At 38.2% G+C, this 20,703-nt stretch overlaps 1 protein-coding gene across 2 annotated transcripts in view; it reads left to right on the plus strand.

The window, feature by feature from the left end:
• Positions 1 to 15,174, plus strand: part of KCNG3 (potassium voltage-gated channel modifier subfamily G member 3) — a 54,794-nt gene extending 39,620 nt beyond the window's left edge. For both annotated transcript variants that reach the window (XM_036990800.2, XM_036990801.2), the window contains exon 2: positions 13,241 to 15,174. In XM_036990800.2, the coding sequence (XP_036846695.1) occupies positions 13,241 to 13,886 (646 nt within the window). In that variant the 3' untranslated portion in view covers positions 13,887 to 15,174. The remainder of the gene's footprint in view (positions 1 to 13,240) is intronic.
• The last annotated feature ends 5,529 nt before the right edge of the window (positions 15,175 to 20,703 follow it).

The raw sequence follows: 20,703 nt of genomic DNA on the forward strand, positions 1-20,703 counted from the left end.
GAAAAAAAAGGGGAAAAACGCGCGATTTCTTCCGTCCTCAGGTGCTGGTCTCAGGCACCCACCCACCGGTCCCACAGGGAAAAATGCGGGATATTCTTTGTCCTCAGGTGCCGGTCCCAGGCACCTGCTCACCAGTCCCGCCGCCCTGCCTCCCTAGCACCGGGGTCCCTGTCCCTTTTAGGCTTCCAAAAAGCACTCGCAGAAAAGAGAAAAAAAAAGGGGAAAAACGCGCGATTTCCTCTGTCCTCAAGTGCCGGTCTCAGGCACCCGCCCCCCGGTCCCGCAGGGAAAAACGGGGGATATTCTTTGTCCTCAGGCGCCGGTCCCAGCCACCCGCTCACCAGTCCCGCCACCGTGCCTCCCTAGCACTGGGGTCCCCGTCCCTTCAAGGCTTCCAAAAAGCGCTCGCCCAAAAGAGAAAAAAAAAAAAAAGGGGAAAAACGCGCGACCTCCTCCGTCCTCAGGCACCGGTCTCAGGCACCCGCCCCCAGGTCTCGCAGGGAGAAACGCGGGATATTCTTTGTCCTCCGGCGCCGTTCCCAGGCACCTCCTCACCGGTCCCGCCACCCTGCCTCCCCAGCAACGGGGGCCCGTCCCTCTAAGGCTTCCAAAAAGTGCTCGCCAAAAAAAAAACCGCTCAGGTTTCTCTCCACCCGCCGGGAGCCGAGGGGAGGGGCGCTCGGGTCCCGCCGGGCTGGGGCTTGTATCTTACCCCCTTCACAAGGCGCTGGGTTCTTGCAGGTGTGGATGTGGTCTGGATGTTGTCCTGTGTCCTGTGGTCTCTATTTTAGGAAGATTTTTCTTTGTTATATTTTCATAGCTCTATGTGTTTTTGGGAGGAGATTTCCACTGCTCTACTCACGCCGCCATCTTGGCTCCGCCCTAGGTTGCATATTTTTTAAAGTCAACATGTATCTTCTTTTTTGGTTGTTTTTAAAAATTTTTCATTTTGAAATAATTTTATACACACAAGAGTTGCAAAAATAGTTCAGAGATTTCCAGTGTACCCTTCACCCAGCTTCCTCCAATGATTACATCTTACATAACTATAGTTAAGTTATATTTTTAATTCATATTTATAGACCTCTCTGTGGCTCTGTAGACCTGATATACAGTAGGCACTAAAACTTTATTACACGATGAATGAATTAATATGCTCTGTTGGCTTTGGACCACATCCAAGTAACAGATTGTCATCCCAGCCTTACTCCAGGACATTGCAAAACCCGTGGCTAGTGCTGACCTGTCTCAGGAGATTCAGACTGAAACCATGGACATTTCCTGCCTCTTGGTTGACCTGCCAGGGAGGGAGTGTAAGAAGGGGTTCAGAGATACATGTCCACATGTGGGAATTATTTCAAAATAATACCTGAGGAGGGAAGTGGATGTGGCAGAATTAGCAATGAGCTGATGGTTGATGGGGCTGGGTACGTGGGAATTCAGATACCATTCTGTCTCCTGTATGTTGAATGGTCTCAATTCTTCTCCTCAAAAGTTAACAAAAATACACACAAAGACTGTCACATTGCCAAAGCATCAGAACCATTTCTTTCTTAGGTTTCAGAATCCATGCCTACTAAATCATGCTAGCAGGAAAGAGTTCCTAGGTGTGTACTGCCTTAGGTTCTACCAAAATGCACTCAACTTATGTATTTGGGTTGAAAATGGAATTGATTATTATGCCAAAAGGAGTCAGAGAAGGTAAGCGTTATTTGTAGTAATTGCTTGTGATTTTTTGCAGAAATACACCCTGATCTTTGATGGAGGTTTATATACAATGGGTAGCCCCTTGTCTTAGTAGAGTAGGTGTTGTGATACTTGGATGTACAGTCAAGAACTTGGTTGTCCCTTTGTAGAAGGTCATTGGTCCTTGTTAATTTAGAATGAAAGAAAGTGGATTTTGCCTATGTTGCCAAAACAGGACAGAAGAACAACAGAGGAGAAACTGCTGTGCAGTTAAGAGGGAGAGCCCAGCTTACTCGGGCTAGGGAGAAAGTACATGTTCCTATCTGCTAAGTGGGGGAGTGAAAAAAGCAAGGGCAGCCCAGTCGAAATGGTCATGGGAGAAGAGATCCAGCAGAATAATAGCAGCCCCTTAAAATCTCTCAGAGGGAAGCCCAGTCCTCCATAGCCAACCTCCAATCCCCAAAGGCCTTTCTATTCATCAGTGTCCTTGTCCTGCCACATACCCTAAGGAAATGTCTGTCCAAACATGGGCATGTGTAAGCACAGTATCAAGTGAAGAAAGTAAAATAACAAGTGTACATGGATTACAATAAGGAAATACATATATTCCAGCCATGACTCAATGTATTATGTAAATAATGAGTGTATATTATTTATCTGCCGTTAATTAGCTGTGTGGCATGAGCAAGGGACCTGTCTTTGTTCCAGTTTCCTCATTCTTAAATGGAGAAAATAAAACCTGTTGCATTCAATTGTGCAAATTAAATGAATTCATACATGTAAGTTTAAAGAAAGATTCTTGGTTCTTGAGTAAGTCCTTAATGTGTGTTTTTATTTATTCTCATTATTGATCTAAATTGGAAGATAAAAGATATGAATGGCATGGATTTTTTTCTCTAAAGTAATTAAAATGCATAAGAAAAATCAAGTTAAAAAAAAATCCTGCTTTTTTTCCCCACTTGGTATTGTGGAGAAAACTCTTATAAGGACATGAAAGAGACTCTAGATAATGTGGTGGACAATGATGTGCAGTTGGTTGGAAATTTTTATTATACCAGGTATTATTACACTGTGCATGCCTGCTAGAAATGTGATTGGAAATGCCTTATACATTTAAGTCTGAAAGCTTGGGGTAACAAGGGTGTAACTGTTCCTTTTGTGACCATCCTGGGGTTGTGCTGGTTGATTAAGCTGCTGACAGTTCCATCATGGTGATTGCTCTTCTAGCTGGGCATGCTTTTTCCTTTTCCTTTTCCTTGTTTTTCTTTTTGTGACCCATATAGACCCTACTGCTTTTTATTTTTTGTTAAGAATTTTTTTTAAATTAGAATAACATGTGCACATGGTAAAGCATTTAACAATGCAAAAGAGAATGAAGTCTATGAACATACAATGGGGAAATGAGAGTCTCTTTAACAGATGGTGCTGGCAAAACTGTACAGCTACATGTAAGAGAATGAAACTGGATCACTGTCTAACCCCATACACAAAAATAAATTCAAAATGGATCAAAGACCTGAATGTAAGTCATGAAACCGTAAACTCTTAGAAAAAAACATAGGCAAAAATCTCTTAGACATAAACACGAGTGACCTCTTCTTGAACATATCTCCCCGGGCAAGGAAAACAAAAGCAAAAATGAACAAGTGGGACTATATCAAGCTAAAAAGCTTCTGTACAGCAAAGGACACCATCAATAGGACAAAAAGCTATCCTACAGTATAGGGGACTATATTCATAAATGACAGATCCAATAAAGGGTTGACATCCAAAATATATAAAGAGCTCACAAACCTCAACAAACAAAAAGCAAATAATCCAATTAAAAAATGGGCACAGGAGCTGAATAGACAGTTCTCTAAGGAAGATATTCAGATGGCCAACAGACACATGAAAAGATGCTCCACATCACTAGTTGTCAGAGAAATGCAAATTAAAACCACACTGAGATATCACCTCACACCAGTAAGGATGGCCACCATCCAAAAGACAAACAACAATAAATGCTGGTAAGGATGTGGAGAAAGGGGAACCCTCCTACACTGCTGGTAGGAATGTAAATTAATTCAACCATTGTGGAAAGCAGTATGGAGGTTCCTCAAAAAACTAAAAATAGAAATACCATTTGACCCAGGAATTCCACTCCTAGGAATTTACCCTAAGAATGCAGCACTCCAGTTTGAAAAAGACATATGCACCCCTATGTTTATTGCAGCACTATTTACAATAGCCAAGAAATGGAAGCAACCTAAGTGTCCATTAGTAGATGAATGGATAAAGAAGATGTGGTACATATACACAATGGAATATAATTCAGTCATAAGAAGAAAACAAATCCTACCATTTGCAATAACATGGATGGAGCTAGAGGGTATTATGCTCAGTGAAATGAGGCAGGCAGAGAAAGACAAGTAGCAAATGATTTCACTCATATATGGAGTATAAGAACAAAGAAAAACTGAAGGAACAAAACAGAAGCAGACTCACAGAACCCAAGAATGAACTAACAGTTACCAAAGGAAAAGGGACTGGGAATGATGGGTGGGAAGGGAGGGATAAGGGCAGGGAAAAGAAAGGGGGCATTCCAATTAGTATGTATAGTGTTTTGGGGGGTTACGGGGAGGGCTGTACAACACAGAGAAGACAGGTGGTGATTATACAGCATCTTGACATGCTGATGGACAGTGACTGTAGTGGGGTATGAGGGGGGACTTGGTGAGGGGGTAGCCTGGTAAACATAGTGTTCTTCATGTAATTGTAGGTTAATGATAGCAAAAATTTAAAAAAAGAAGAAAGAAAGAGAATGAAGTACAAAGTGCATTTTCCATCCTGCATCAGGCTCCCTGGTTCCCTCCCTTGAGGCAGCAATTGGCATTAGCAGATTCTTGAGTATCCTTCCAGCACATGAGTATGCACACACACATGTGCACACAATGATAGCATAATACACATACTGTGCTGCATCTGTGCATCTTTTATTTTTTTATTTTTTTATTTTGGTATCATTAATCTACAATTACATGGGCAACATTATGGTTACTAGACTCCCTCCATCATCAAGTCCCCACCACATACCCCATTGCAGTCACTGTACATCAGCATAGTAAGATGCTGTAGAATCACTACTTTTACAGCCCTCCCTGTGCCCCCATACCCCTACATTATGTCTGCTAATCGTAATGCCCCTTTTTTCCCCTTGTCCCTCCCTTCCTACCCATCCTCCCCAGTCCCTTTCCCTTTGGTAACTGTTAGTCCATTCTTGGGTTCTGTGAGTCTGCTGCTGTTTTGTTCCTTCAGTTTTTTTCTTTGTTCTTATACTCCACATATGAGTGAAATAATTTGCTACTTGTCTTTCTCTGCCTTCCTCATTTCACCGAGCATAATACCCTCTAGCTCCATCCATGTTGTTGCAAATGGTAGGATTTGTTTTCTTCTTATGGCTGAATAATATTCCATTGTGTATATGTACCACATCTTCTTTATCCTTTCATCTACTGATGGACACTTAGGTTGCTTCCATTGCTTGGCTATTGTAAATAGTGCTGCGATAAACATAGGGGTGCATATGTCTTTTTGAATCAGGGATCCTGCATTCTTAGGGTAAATTCCTAGAAGTGGAATTCCTAGGTCAAATGGTATTTCTATTTTTAGTTTTTTGATGAACCTCCATACTGCTTTCTACAACGTTTGATCTAATTTACATTCCCACCAGCAGTGTAGAAGGGTTTGCCTTTCTCCACATCCTCACCAGCATTTGTTGTTGGTTGTCACACCTGTGCATCTTGAAGAATGTTTCACATCAAAGCACAGTAATGCACCTTATTCCTTCTCACATCTACATAGTATAATGTAGAGTCATAAAATTGCCAATATCCCTTTCATATGATTCAACCTCATAACTTTGGGAAATACATTTATGTAATCAATCCCCTATGGATTGATGTTTATATAAAATTTTTTATATATTTTATGTTCTTGTGCAAATATGTATGTTCTTGTGCAAATATGAGGGTGTGTATACAGGATAAATTCCTAGAGTAGACAGCTATGTTTCATATGCAGTGCTAAGCTTGATAGACCCTGTCAGTTGCTCTTTAAAGTGGCTTTACCAATTTTTGGTGTAACCAGCAGTGTATGAGAATATAGGCAAAATTCTTAAAGAAGAGAATGAAATGATGTACTTTGTGCTCAAGAAGGCTTTGAATTGGTCTCTTTTTGAGTGTGAAGGGAGGACTATGTGCCTAGGTTGGTTTGTAGCAATGATGATCATAGCAACAATTTATTGAGCACTTAGTATTACTGCATGTTAATTCTTGCAAGTTGGGAGATAGGTTCTATTATTATCACCATTTAACCAATGGGGAAAAATTGGGAAAAGAGATTAAATAGATTACCCAAAATTCCACAGGAAGTTACTAATGCAAAAGAGTTCCATGCCTTTAGATCCTGCTTTCTCTCCTGTGCTCTACAGTTTCATATACAAATGATATATTATTTTTATTTTAGATAAAAAAGGATCATAGTCTATTATCTTTAATGTTGGGTGTGTGTGTATCTTTTAAGGAACATATATTTCCTTTTTCCTCACCAAAACTATAAAGATGAATTTTAAGATCCTATTTTAATTTAAAGATAATTTGAGATGATTATCTCAAAAAGATATCTGCACCCCCATGTTCATTACATTATTTACAGTTGCCAAGACTTGGAAACAACCTAAGTGTCTGTTGATGGATAAATGGATAAAGAAAATGTGGTATAGATATATAATGGAATATTATTCTGCCATTAAAGAGAAGGAAATCCTTGATGACAACATGGGTGGACCATGAGGGCATTTTGCTCCGCAAAGTAAGCCAGAGAAAGACAAATACCATATGGTCTCACTTATATGTGGAATCTACAAAAACAAAACTCACAGAGAACAGTTTGGTGGTTGCCATAGGAAGGGAGTGCATGTGGGGGAAATGGGTGAAGAGTAAAACTGAAGAAAATAGAATGGAAAATTTTGTTGAAAGATAATAAGAAACATTTATTGGGGTTTGAATTCATATAGCATATTCTTATACACTGTGATATTGCACTTGTGTTGAATATAATTATATTATAATTACTTATGTATATATGCATGCATTTATATTACTGCATTTATTACTGCATATATTACATGTATAATATATATAACATTTATGTAATAACTGTTTCAAGTGGTTTTCTGTTCTGTTCATTTAGCTTTATCAAGTCAACTATCTAGTAAAAATATCTAGTCTCTGGATGTTTTTATATTTTTGTTTTCTTAATTGTCCTGTAATACTGAATTTTAATCAGGGCCTGCTTAGTGCAAATGACAAGAATAATCACCTTAAGTCCTTTTAAAGTGAGGCAGACTGTGTCACTAAGTTAATTAATGGCAGGCTCAGCACTGTTTGCTTTTCCTTAGTGGGTAGCATGGCTAGGTGGTCTAAGGCTCTGGATTAAGGTTCCAGTCTCTTTGGGAGCATGGCTTTGAATCCTACCACTTATGTAAAAAAAACAATAATACTTACCATCTTTACCATTATTATTCAGTAGTGTTTGGTATATTCCTGCTGTTAAGACATAGATCTTCAGAACTTTTTCATCCTGTAAATCTGACACTCTATAATCATTAAACAATTTCTGCTTTCTCCCCTCTTCCCAGCCCCTGGTAATCACTATTCCACTTTCTGTTTCTATGAATTTGACTACTTCAGATACCTCATATAAGTGGAATACAATTTTTGTCTTTTTGTGGTTGGTTAACTCACTTGGTATAATATTCTTAAAGTTTAGAATGGGAGAATATGTTCATAAAATGACATATCTGATAAGTGGTTGACATCCAAAATATATAAAGAGCTCATGCACCTCAACAAACAAAAAGCAAATTATCCAATAAAAAAATGGGCAGAGGAGCTGAACAGACACTTCTCTAAAGAAGAAATTCAGATGGCCAACAGGCACATGAAAAGATGCTCCACATCACTTGTCATCAGAGAAATGTAAATTAAAACCACAATGAGATATCACTTCACACCAGTTAAGATGGCCAATATCCAAAAGACAAACAACAATAAATGTTGGTAAGGATGTGGAGAAAGGGGAACCCTCCTACACTGCTGGTGGGAATGTAAATTAATTCAACCATTGCGGAAAACAGTATGGAGGTTCCTTAAAAAGCTCAAAATAGAAATACCATTTGACCCAGGAATTCCACTCCTAGGAATTTACCCTAAGAATACAGGATCCATGATTCAAAGACATATGCACCCCTATGTTTATTGCAGCACTATTTACAATAGCCAAGAAATGGAAGCAACCTAAGTGTCCATCAGTAGATGAATGGTTAAAGAAGGTGTGGTACATATACACAATGGAATATTATTCAGCCATAAGGAGAAAACAAATCCTACCATTTGCAACAACATGGATGGAGCTAGAGGGTATTATACTCATTGAAATAAGCCAAGCAGAGAAAGATAAGTACCAAATGATTTCACTCATCTGTGGAGTATAACAACAAAGCAAAAACTGAAGGAACAAAACAGCAGCAAAGTCACAGAACCCAAGAATGGACTAACAGTTACCAGAGGGAAAGGTGGGGGCAAGGGAGGGATAATGGTATTAAGGGGCAATATGACTAGCACACATAATGTAGGGGGGGCCATGGGGAAAGCAGTATAGCACAGAGAAAACAAGTACTTATTCTATAGCATCTTACTATGCTGATGGACAGTGACTGTAATGGGGTATGTGGTGGGGACTTGATAATGGGGGGAATCTAGTAACCATAGTGTTGCTCATGGGATTGTATACTACTGATACCATAATAATTAAAAAAACTGTTATTAAGGTTTGTCTATATTGTAGCATGTGACAGGATTTCCTTCCTTTGTAAGGCTGAATAATATTCCATTGTGTGTGTGCATGCATGTATGTGTGTGTATATATATATGTAGATTTATTTATATATAACACACTTTGTTTATCCATTCATCCATTGATGGACATTTGGGTGCTTCCTTCTCTTGGCTGTTGTGAGTAGTGCTGCTATGAACACAAGTGTGCAAATATCTCTTCAAAATGTTGCTTTCAGTTGTTTGGGATATACACCCAGAAGTGGGATTGCTGGATCAAATGACAGTTTCATTTTTAATTTTTTGAGGAGCCTCCATGGTGTTTTACATAGTGGCTGCATCATTTCCTTATCTTGCCAACAGTCCACAGATCATCCTAATTTCACCACAACCTCACCAACACTTGTTACCTTCTGTTTTTTTTATAGTAGTAGTCATCATAATGGGTGTGAAGGATACTGCATCATGACGTTGATTTGCATATCTCAGATGGTTAGTGGTGTTGAACATTTTTTATATGCTTGATCATTTGTGTATCATCTTTGAGAAATGTCTGTGAAGTTCTTTGCTCATTTTTTAATTGAGTTGTTTGATTTTTTGTTGTTGAGTTATAGAGTTCTTCATATATCCTGGATATTAACGCTTCATCAGATTATGATTTGCAGATAATTTCCCCCATTCTGTAGGTTACCTTTTCACTGTTGATTGTGTCCTTTGGTGCATAAATGTTTTTAAGTTTGCTGTAGTCTAATTTGTCCATTTTTGATTTTGTTGTCTGTGCTTTTGGTCTCATATCTTATGAATATTTGCCAAATCCAATGTTGTGAAGCTTTTTCCTGTTTTCTTCTAAGAGTTTTATAGTTTTAGTTCTTATATTTAGGTCTTCAATCCATTTTGAGCTAAATTTTTTATATGGCGTAACAAGGTCCAACTGAATTCACTGGTTTTGATTACTTGCTTAAGCATCCTGTAATGATGACCCTTAAAGATCTCAGAAGAACCGAGAGGCTTCCTGTGGCCTTGGAGTGGCCATCCCAGGCCTTTGAGTTCTAACAAAGTCACTTACATTGTACTGGACAAATATCCATTGAGCACTTGCTAAGTGCCTGATGGGTTTGGGCAGGAGATAAGTGTGTAAAGTGAGGGCAGGAGATACAAAGATGAACAACATGCAGGGAACTCTCTGGGGTGATATGAATACTCTATATCTTGATAGGAGTTTGGGTTATAGAGGTTATGCATTTGTCAAAATTCAGTGGACGTACATTTAAGGTTTGTGCATTTCATTTCATGTAAAGTTCACATCAAAAGAAAAAAAAATGAAACGAATGTTGAACTAATTAATGATACACACTTTGAAGTTTTTAGAGGGAAGTGCACTTAGGTCTGCAATTTACTTCAACATGCATCCAAAAACAAAGGTAGGCTAGTAGATGGATGCAAGAGTGAATAAGTGATAAGCAACATATTTAAATATTAATGTATTTGTTCCACATTTGAAATTTTTTTTATAATAAAATGCTCATGGACAAAGATAAGAAGATAGCACCCAGAGAGAGAGACTGATCTTTACCTCACACTGCATAGTTAACGGCCTCTCACATCTTGTCGTAGCCTTTCTTGCCAGGTGGGAGGGCATGGGGATAGAACTGGCTAGCACCAAAAGCATTTGCTTTCCCTTGGAGCCTGTTTGTAAACCTCTGAGTCATCCATCCCAAGATGTGTCTCCTGTAATGAGGGATCGGTCAGAGTAATTCTGGTGGCTGATGATTGCCCCCAATTGTTGAGGTCCTCCACTATCTACAAAAAGGAATATGTTTTACATCATAACTTAGTATACAATTACATATAATTCAAAATTTTCATGAAACTATACTTTGATACACTCTGATATTTTGTATTCAATTTCCAAAAAATATGTCAGGTTTGATCCATTAATGGGTTAAGAACTGACAGTTTGAAAAATGCTGCTCTAACATATAAATCATACAGACCAAAAGATTGACATATATTATTTAGTACTAACAGTGATAAATCGAGAAATGTCATAAAAATCATTAGCATTTTCAAATATTCCTTAGAGCTTCAGATCCTTAACAAACTGAGTTTTATTATGGGTGCCACTGCAGTTTCTAAGTTGTGTGACCTTGGGAAAGGTGTTTAACTTTTCAGCCTCAGTTTTATCATCTGTAAAATGGAGATATTAGGGGAAATACATACTTCATAGAGTTCTTGAAAATGGTTTAATGAGATGATATCTGTAAAGTGCTTAGCACAGTGACCAACTGAAAGGTCTCAGAATAGTGGTAACATTTTTTTTCAGCCACGAATTCGTGAACTTTCAGACATTTAGGCCTCAAAAGAAACCAGAATGGGCTTCAAAGGAATATGGTGTCCCTCAGATTCTTCTGCAGTTCTTTTTTCCTGTTTGTTTTTTATAGAAATACCCAATTGTTGGCTCTAGCACTCAGTAAAGTCAGTACTGAGATTGCCAGCAGTTGGTGGTGGTATTGGCAAGGGTGCCTCTGGCTACACAGGGATTTCTGGCAGACTTGGTGGTGTTTGTTGTTGAAGACTGCCTTGGCATAATCCTAGGTGAAAGAAGGATGCCTGGGGTTCCTCACTGATTCATCCCTTTAGTGTGGAATTTTGGATAAACTGTATCTGACTGGGGGTGGACAGGGAGAGCCCAGAGGACCTCATTACAGACAAGCTTGCCTCTTTGAGATTCCCTTGCTGAAGGATTATTATGCACCATTTGGAGTCCTTCCTTTTTAATGTGAACAATTTTGGCTCCTGGTGGAAATAATTAGATAGAAAACGTTCTGGTATTTTTGGAACAATTAAAATTTTTACTCTTCTTAGTTTAAGGGAATCTTAGGTTATTATTGCTGGGGGAGCCCTTAGAAGATCAGTGCAACTCTGCCTCCCAGAGCAGGAATAGCAGCAGCCTTTTGGCACCAGGTCCGGTGCTCCTGTTCATGTCTGGCTAGAGAAGGGACATAGTACTTCAGCTGCAGGACTAGCAGATCTCAACCACAGCCACTCTAACTGTGAGAAAATAATTTTCTATTGTTTTAAGCCACCAAGTGTGTGGTCATTTTTTTTACAGCAGCCAACAGAAACTACTATACTTAGGTTCCCAATTTCTTGGTGGTCAGTGGCTATTGGCCTTATAACCAGTGCCTGGGGAATTGGTGACTAAAGACTGGAAAACAGGATAGTTAATGAAGGAGTGAGAATGAGAATTTTATTTCTATAGTGTCTTTTTTTTTTTGCCTTTTAAATTTGAACCATGTGAATTTATTACCTGTTCAGAAAATAAATAATCCTGATGGCCCTGCGAACCCAGTAGTAGGGGAACATGGTTCATTTTATTTATTCATTGCACCGAGTAACAACCTGAGCTCTTTGTGTCCCTGAGAACACAGCAACTTGTGTTCTGTGGAATGCACTGTCTCAGCATTCTTTTCAAAGTGTTGCCCCACGAGCCTACCATCCCACCTACTCCAATGTTTTCTCTCTCCATTGTACTTCTGATGGTTGGGTCTAAGCCAGTGATGGAAAAGAATTATGTGGTGAAAAATGAATGATGCTATAATAACTATAAATTTTAATTTTAGAATATAATTTGAGATTTTAAATGTAGTTTAATTAAAAATTATCTCAGAATTACCTCTCATTCTGGGTCAAGGCTTCCTAACTGGTATGCTGAGATTTAACTTCCTTAGTCTTGAGTGTGCAGGAAAGGGCCCTGGGGTTGGAGGGGTGCAGAGCCCCCAGGCTGGTGGCTTCTGTTTCAAGAATACTACCCCTTGATACCAGTACACTATGTAAATATTACTGTTTTCAACTATTATTACAGTTGTGTGTGCAGTGATACAGAAAGGTTGGTAAATACTGCCGTAGGTAAAACGTGGCCATATATTTCAGAAATGTATGTTGCATGATAATAGCTATGGAAAACAAACAAACTAGTTAGGTCCTTGGGAAAATTCTAGTGATTGTTTGGCTTCAGTGCAGGAGTCCTCAGCATTTTTTTCCCTCTGTGACATTCACAGTGAGGAAGGTCTTGACTTGGTGATGATGGCCCTGGCACCCCTGCGAAGCGCAAGAAGCTGGCTCAGCTTCAGTGTCTCCCACACAGGCCTAGAGGAAAAGAAGGCAGAGCAACATTTTAGGGAATGATCTTGAGTTCACTCTTATTTACCAAGAAACAAGTCATCAAAAACTTGGGTATGTCCACTGTCTGTAGGATCAGAGTCTTTCTGACCTCCCTCGTAACTGACATCACAGTCCAGAACCACTGTCCACACAGGGTAAGTAATATCTCATATTGTGGCCAGCTGAGTAAAAATTAATTTCAAACTACCAAATAAGAGATGGCTTTCTAAAAAAAAGTATTAGTGACAAGCAAAAAAAAAAAAAAATGGTTAATGGCACTACATGCAATATATAAAGAACCCTATCAAGTAAAGTTTTCATTCGAACTGTGATACTTGTTCTGTTGTGTCCTGGTGGGTCTGGGTCTGATGATGTTGGTCATGCAGTCTGTTCTTTATGTTTTCTGGAAAAAGTAACTGAATTAGTATGTCAGAATAGTACTATCTGAAGAAATCTAAGAGCTATTAAAATACTTAAAAATAAAAGGATCGATTCTTCTTTTGTTCTCTTGACAGGATAATTGAAGCTATCTGCATCGGTTGGTTCACTGCAGAGTGCATCGTGAGGTTCATCATCTCCAAAAACAAGTGTGAGTTTGTCAAGAGACCCCTGAACATCATTGATTTACTGGCAATCACACCGTATTACATCTCCGTGTTAATGACAGTATTTACGGGCGAGAACTCTCAACTCCAGAGGGCTGGAGTCACCTTGAGGGTGCTTAGAATGATGAGGATTTTTTGGGTGATTAAGCTCGCCCGTCACTTCATTGGTCTCCAGACACTTGGTTTGACTCTCAAACGATGTTACCGAGAGATGGTGATGTTACTTGTCTTCATTTGTGTTGCCATGGCAATCTTTAGTGCACTGTCTCAGCTTCTTGAACATGGGTTGGACCTGGAAACATCCAACAAGGACTTCGCCAGCATCCCTGCTGCCTGCTGGTGGGTGATTATCTCTATGACTACAGTTGGCTATGGAGATATGTATCCTATCACAGTGCCTGGAAGAATTCTTGGAGGAGTTTGTGTTGTCAGTGGAATTGTTCTGTTGGCATTACCCATCACTTTTATCTACCATAGCTTTGTGCAGTGTTACCATGAGCTCAAGTTTAGATCGGCTAGATATAGTAGGAGCCTCTCTGCTGAGTTCCTAAATTAATGCACTGCAGATCAATTCTTGCAAACACTTTGATAGAAAGAGTTGACTCTGCTTCATATTCATGAGTTTCTTGCTGGGTAAGCACTGCAGTGGTACTGTCATCACCGTGGTAGGGTAACAATTATCCTTCCCAGCTGAAGGGAAAGAACAATTTATTTATTATGGAGTAAACAGGATCAAGACTACAAAGGAAAATAGAGGAATAGTAGGGTCTTTTATTTAGACTTGTCTCCTCCTTGCCTTGAACAATTATACTTTTTGTGTTTGTTTTAAAGTACATTATTTGAACATTTTAAAACTAAAAGCTACTATTTTCCAAATGTTTTTCTATCTTATGAATTCAGAAGAAGCTTGGAAGTTATCATGTTGTTTTTTGTTGGAGAATAACATTTTCATTTCTAAATGTTTTATAATCTCTCCTATCAATGTCAGAAGTATCCTGGAAACATATGTCACATGCAGGAACTGTTTAACAAATACTTAAAAAATTTGGCTAAATTTTAAACTGTATAATGGAGCTAGATACAAGCAAGAATAGTATTTGAAAGACTTTTCCAGAGTATTTCTCAATTCTCGGATTTATTTTTGTTCCCATTATTTACCTTATCATACAGCTTCATGGAAGGTTGAGTACATTCTCCCCTTTCCATTTCGGAATTCTTTTCTTTCTTTACTGAAATGAATCCAGAGAGTATTTCAGAATGAGGAGAGCTTGTATTGTTTAGCATTTTATGGGAGGGAGTTCATTTTATTTGAATTCATTGCTGTTACTAAGTGATAATTGTCCTAACATTCAGCTATCCACACAAGACTGTTTCCAACATAAAAATCATAATAGAAATAATTCGATATCACAACCCATATTTACTTTCTTCTGCTCTTAATTTTTTTCCATGGGTTTAATAAGACTTACCAGATGAAAGGATATTTATATAGCCCTTTTATACCAAAGTCATACTTAGATGTTATCACTGTAAATCATAAAAAAGAAATTAAATATTTCCTTACTCTTAGTTGCTGTGTAGCTAAGCCAATTTTAAGCCAGCTAAAAGCAATGAATACATAATTATTTTATCTGATCCTCACCATTGTGAATTATAGCTACACCAAAACTTCTTATAACAATGTTAAATAACATGCCACATTAATCCGGCTAGATTATTAAGACAAGACAATGTAAAACTGATGACTGTTTAGTGCTAAATTTTAGCAATATGAACTAGAATTTTGGTTTGTTAACCAGTTCCCATAACCAATGTGTAAACACAAGAGGTTAAAAGTTATAGATCCATGGATGATTTAATGTTACAGATTATTTAGTTGGGGGGGAGGGGAGGGGGTGGAGAGGGGAATGGACCCTCGATATATTTATCAGGGAAAGGGTTACCAGAAGTGTTCATTAATGGAATATTAGCCATCATCTAGTTCAAACCTCAACTAGTACAGGAGAAAACCAGGGCAAGAGAGGATATGTTTGTGAAGGAGTTGGGGCTAAAACCTGGATCTCTAGACAGCTGGCCCAGCAGCTTATCCTTAACACACCTCTGGGTTTCGAGAAGCCATGCTTCTTTACCATTGCCATGCTGAGGTAACAATAGCAGAACCATCCCCCACCCCAGTTTTTTTTCCTGAACTTATGTGATATTTTGACCATTAAACATCTCACCCATCTTCCCAACTACTGCACACTGGTATGCTACTTACTACAGACTCAAAATAAATTCTGTTATTTATTGTATGTTTATTATATTTTAATCTGATATAAATGGCATGGATTTATTTTTGCTTACCTATTTGGATTAAGGTTTTGTGATACATGAGAATAATATGCAGATGATAGAATCCCCATATGACTAATAAAAATATAATAGGCATTCATTTTGCTGGCACCGGGAATCTTCATGGGAACATGTCTCATGTTCCCCAGTAAATTATAACTATCTTGAGAGCTGGGACCTCTCTTTTGCACACACCTTCATATCCCCACAGTGTCTATGACAGATTTGGGCACAAACGATGGACTGATTTGGTGGTGGGTGGTGGGGAGGAAGACCTCTGTGAAGAGGCAAGGAGAAGAATGCAAAGAATACATCCATATATGTTCATGTATAGTCACATGTGTGACTACACACACAGACTTTGAGGCTGCCCTTAAGTAACAAGACATCTCTTGACTAATTCATAAAGGGGCATGTTGTATAAATTCTAATGGCAGTTCAGCTGCCCATTACTGAGACAGATGATGGGACATGATAGAGTAGTTCATTCATGAATGAAAAAAAAGTATCATGGATGTTGTAAATTTTTAGGAACAGAGGTATTTTCTTATATAACTTTCCCTGAATTTTGCTGCCTTTAAAAAGTCATCTAGTAAGACTTCTCTCTAGTTGTGCTTTTAGACATTTCTCAGAACTCAGTCTTCACAGCAAACAACACTTTCATTAGGATCTGTATTAGTACCAGTAAGTCAGATCTTATCCTAACTTGGAATGTCCAGCAAGGAAAGAGGAAGCCTGAATGTTTGTTCTGATTTTACCACACCTGAGATTAACACTTGATCTTAATGTGTAACTTGCATTATATCCTCTAAAGAGGGATTTTGCAGAATTAATGATACAAATCAGAGAATATATCTGAAAGTGAACATACTCCATAACAATTCAAGGCCTTATTTATCTTTCTTTTTCTTTTATCACTCTGTTGCTAGTTTGAACAGTTGCATCTGTTTTGCTTTTGGGTTTTGCAGTTGCTTGTAAGCCCACATTTGTAACTCTTACTTTCTTAAAGATGTAGAAATATTTTTTTCACAGTAATATTTCCTGTTTTTAAACTTTTGTCCAGATGTCTTGCTTAAGTCTCGTGGTAGGAAAAGGGGAGAGATGGGGGGCTCAGCTGGACGTTGGTTCTGGCAGGATCTTCTTTGTTGGCTGGTATTTCTGAAAAGCAGCTTATTTTCCCTCTTTGCTATAGAAACAAAAAATTTAAAAAACTCAAACTCCTAACTCTGTTTTATTAGCAAGCTTATGTAACTCCAAACTTCACACATAGCTTCACGTGATATTTTCAGAGCCTTCTGACCCAACATAAATGTACATTCACTTGTGGTATGCAATATACAATCCAATCAGATATGGTGTAGATATTTCACAGGGTTATAGGAAATTAGAACCAAAGGGCCCTTGAGACCTTCTGGCCTATCTTGCCCCCTTCCATTGCCCTTTGTCCCATCCAAATGTTAGCAGCTAGGGACTGCTCCCAGTGGGTTGTGTTAGCCATTGTCACCCATGGGTACACTATTTGTCCTGATTTGCCTGGGACTTTCTTGGTTTTAGCACCGAAAGTACCCTGTCCTGGGAAATCTCTCAAGTCTCAGGGGAACAGTGGTGGTTGGTCACCTTAGTGTCAGGTCAGGCCCCAGAATCCTGATTTCTAGACTTTTGGTTCAATACATTTTGGACATACTTCTGTTTTATTTTGTAACATCAGAAAGCGTGAAGGATTTCTTTTTAAAATATCTTCTTTGGGGCTTTGGAGCTCCTTTTATGGGTCAAATAAAAAACAGATGTTGCTCTTGCTATGCTGATGAAGAGCAGTGATTGCAGTGGGGTTGGGGGTGACTTGATAATATGGGTGAATGCTGAAACCACAATGTTGCTCCTATGAAACCTTCATAAGATTGTATATCAATGATACCTTAATTAAAAAAAAAAAGCAGATGTTGCTTTTGGACACCCTAGATGCCAGGAAGGAGGGCTTCAAACCACTGTGTAGGGAACTCAGATTTTCAATAGAGTTCTTAAATTGTAGAACAGTTGTATACCTATTCATGTATATACAAGTAAGTGCAATTATTTGTTACCATGATAATAATTAAAATGATAGATATCAGTGCATTATATGGAAGGTAAAGGCTGAGAACTGTCATAGCTGAATAGGAAGGAACATTAATAGAATGTTCTGGAAAAGTTACATTTGGTCAGGGAAGGTTGCATAGACTTCTTTGTTTATTTAGCATGTTTGTAAAATGTGTTTTGCTTCCTGCCTTTCCAGACCTATCTGTGCTCAGAGGACTGCCCCTGAAAGTAAATTAGTGACTTGCTGGCTCATGTGTGGAACTTTCCAGAGACTTGTGAAATGTTATTTGCAAGTGTGACTATATTGTCCTCTTATGTGATTAATGTTTATTTTTTCTTTTATCAATTCCCCACTTATACCTAAACTTTCAGATTTTTCCAGTTCTACCAAACATCCTCAATAAGCACTTAAACTTTTGACCATTAGTGTGAGCTCTGTTGTCAGCTTATTATTTATAAGTAGGTTTGATGAGATCCTTTCATTGATTCTTAAAAATAACACTATACCAAGTGTAGTGAAAACGTAAATGACATTTAGTGGATCAAAGCTAAAGGGAATAAATACTATTTGGATTTCACCTACCAGGACTAAGTAATGCTTTGTCATTTAGATCTGAAATAGTGATCTTGCTGTATTTACACCATATTACATTACATTACAACTAAAACTAAAATTTCCCATAGTTTTGCATTAGGTAGCTTCCCCTGCCCTGCCCAGACTCAAATTATTTCCTTTGTTGTGAATAATTCTATAATTCTGTTCGGACAGAGTAGAAGCCATTCGTAGTGTGTATTGTTATAAAGTGTTCTTGTTTTTTTTTTTAAGAAAGGGAGCATAAGTAATGACAGGTGTTTTTTGCTGTATTAATATGGCACAGTTGTTCAACTTCTATATTGCTTTCTAACTTTATGTTACAAACTTGATCATGCGGCTCTGATGGAATTCCATGCCTTCCTTCTCTAAATGCAGAGGGCTGGAGAATTCCACTTCCATAATAGAAAGCAGTATTTGAGTTATAAATCCTGAACTCTGATACGAGGTGTGTGTGTGTGTGTGTGTGTGTGTGTGTGTGTGTGTGTCTGGTTATAGCTATACATATATTTATTTTGTTTTATTGGCCTAGCCATAGCCAGTCTTTCATATGAAACACTTGGAGGTTAAATGCAAAATCATGAAACCAATGTAAGGGTCAGCTTTCAGGTCCAAGAAAGGCCGTTGATTTTTGTTTGTAGGAAAGGCGTGGAAAGTTTAGATTTTTTGCTTTGAGAATGGTCTAACTTATTATCTGTATTTTTATTCAGTAATTCTTGCTGTTTGTAAGTTTTTTTAAATAAAGAATCCAAATCATAGAAGTATTCTAGTTATAAAATTAGAGTAATGGGTCATGGTCCCCTTCTTGTTAATTACTTAAGGGAAATCACCCTTTATTCCCAGTTTAAAAAGATCAGATAGAAATTGAGCCTGTGTATGTTTGTGTCTTTTTCTTAATACATTTTTAATTTATAATCTTCCTGTTCTGCAGTGCAAGGCAGAGATAGGACACTGTAGCATGCAAGAAATAATTAGGTACATCCCACTTTTTGTAATAAATAGGTTTTCAAACATTGTAAGTCGTAATTCATATACAAATAATAGATGTGTACAGGAACTCAATTAGGGAATAATTTTAACCTGCGAATCATCGTTTTGTTATTATCCCCTGATTCAATTTTTCATGAATTGAATGTCTGTAAGAATGAGATTTTTTATTTTTTTATTTTTTATTTTGGTATCATTAATCTACAGTTACATGAAGAACGTTATGTTTACTAGGCTCCCCGCTTCACCAAGTCCCCCCCACATACCCCTTCACAGTCACTGTCCATCAGCGTAGTAAGATGCTGTAAAATCACTACTTGTCTTCTCAGTGTTATAGAGCCCGCCCTATACCCCCCTACATTATACATGCTAATTGTAATGCCCCCTTTCTTTTTACCTGCCCTTATCCTTCCCTTCCCACCCATTCTCCCCAGTCCCTTTCCCTTTGGTAACTATTAGTCCTTTCGTGGGTTCTGTGATTCTGCTGCTGTATTGTTCCTTCAGTTTTTCTTTGTTCTTATACTCCACATATGAGTGAAATCATTTGGTACTTGTCTTTCTCAGCCTGGCTTATTTCACTGAGCATAATACCCTCTAGCTCCATCCATGTTGTTGCAAATGGTAGGATTTGTTTTCTTCTTATGGCTGAATGATATTCCATTGTGTATATGTACCACATCTTCTTTATCCAGAATGAGGTCTTTTTAGAAGGGCCTACCTGCATGGGATCAGAATCAGAGCAAATCATTGAAAAGCTGCTGTGTTTGGAATCAGGTTTGAGGAACTAACTTTTGACTGAATAATAAGAATTTTTATCAACTAGTGAAAAGGTGTGGGTTTCTGGTCCCCACTATTTTTCTAAGTGGTAGCTGGGAACAGTAGGTGGATACTTTCTTTTTATTACCTGTTCTAAACCTTTTCTGCCTTTCACCTTTTTAATTTGGTGACCCACATTTTATTCTGTCTAAAACCACCCAAAGGAGGCCAAGTATGTCTTTACCATGCCAATGTCAGGTGGCTTGGAAGGGGAGTGAGAAATAGTTACTAGATATTTGGCTGAAGTGATCAATCAGTTGTTAGCAGTGTGGTGGTTTTTTGTTTTGTTTTGTTTTGTTTTACAAGCTTTATGCTATTTGGAAGACGAGTTAGGGAAGTTAAAAAGTAGAACGAAGTAAATATGAGGTGGTTCTAACAATGCATTTTTTTGAAAAATTGAGATAAAATTCATATACCATAGAATTTATCATTTCAAAGTGCACAATTCTGTGAATTTCTGTGCAACCATTGTCACTATCTAACTCCAGAACTTTTCCAGGTACTCTATACTCATTAGCAGTCATTCCCCACCCCCACCCCCACCCCTGGTAATCACTAATCTGCTTTT

This window comes from Manis javanica, chromosome 1 (assembly GCF_040802235.1).
Source record: "Manis javanica isolate MJ-LG chromosome 1, MJ_LKY, whole genome shotgun sequence".
NCBI classification, from domain to species: Eukaryota; Metazoa; Chordata; class Mammalia; order Pholidota; family Manidae; genus Manis; species Manis javanica.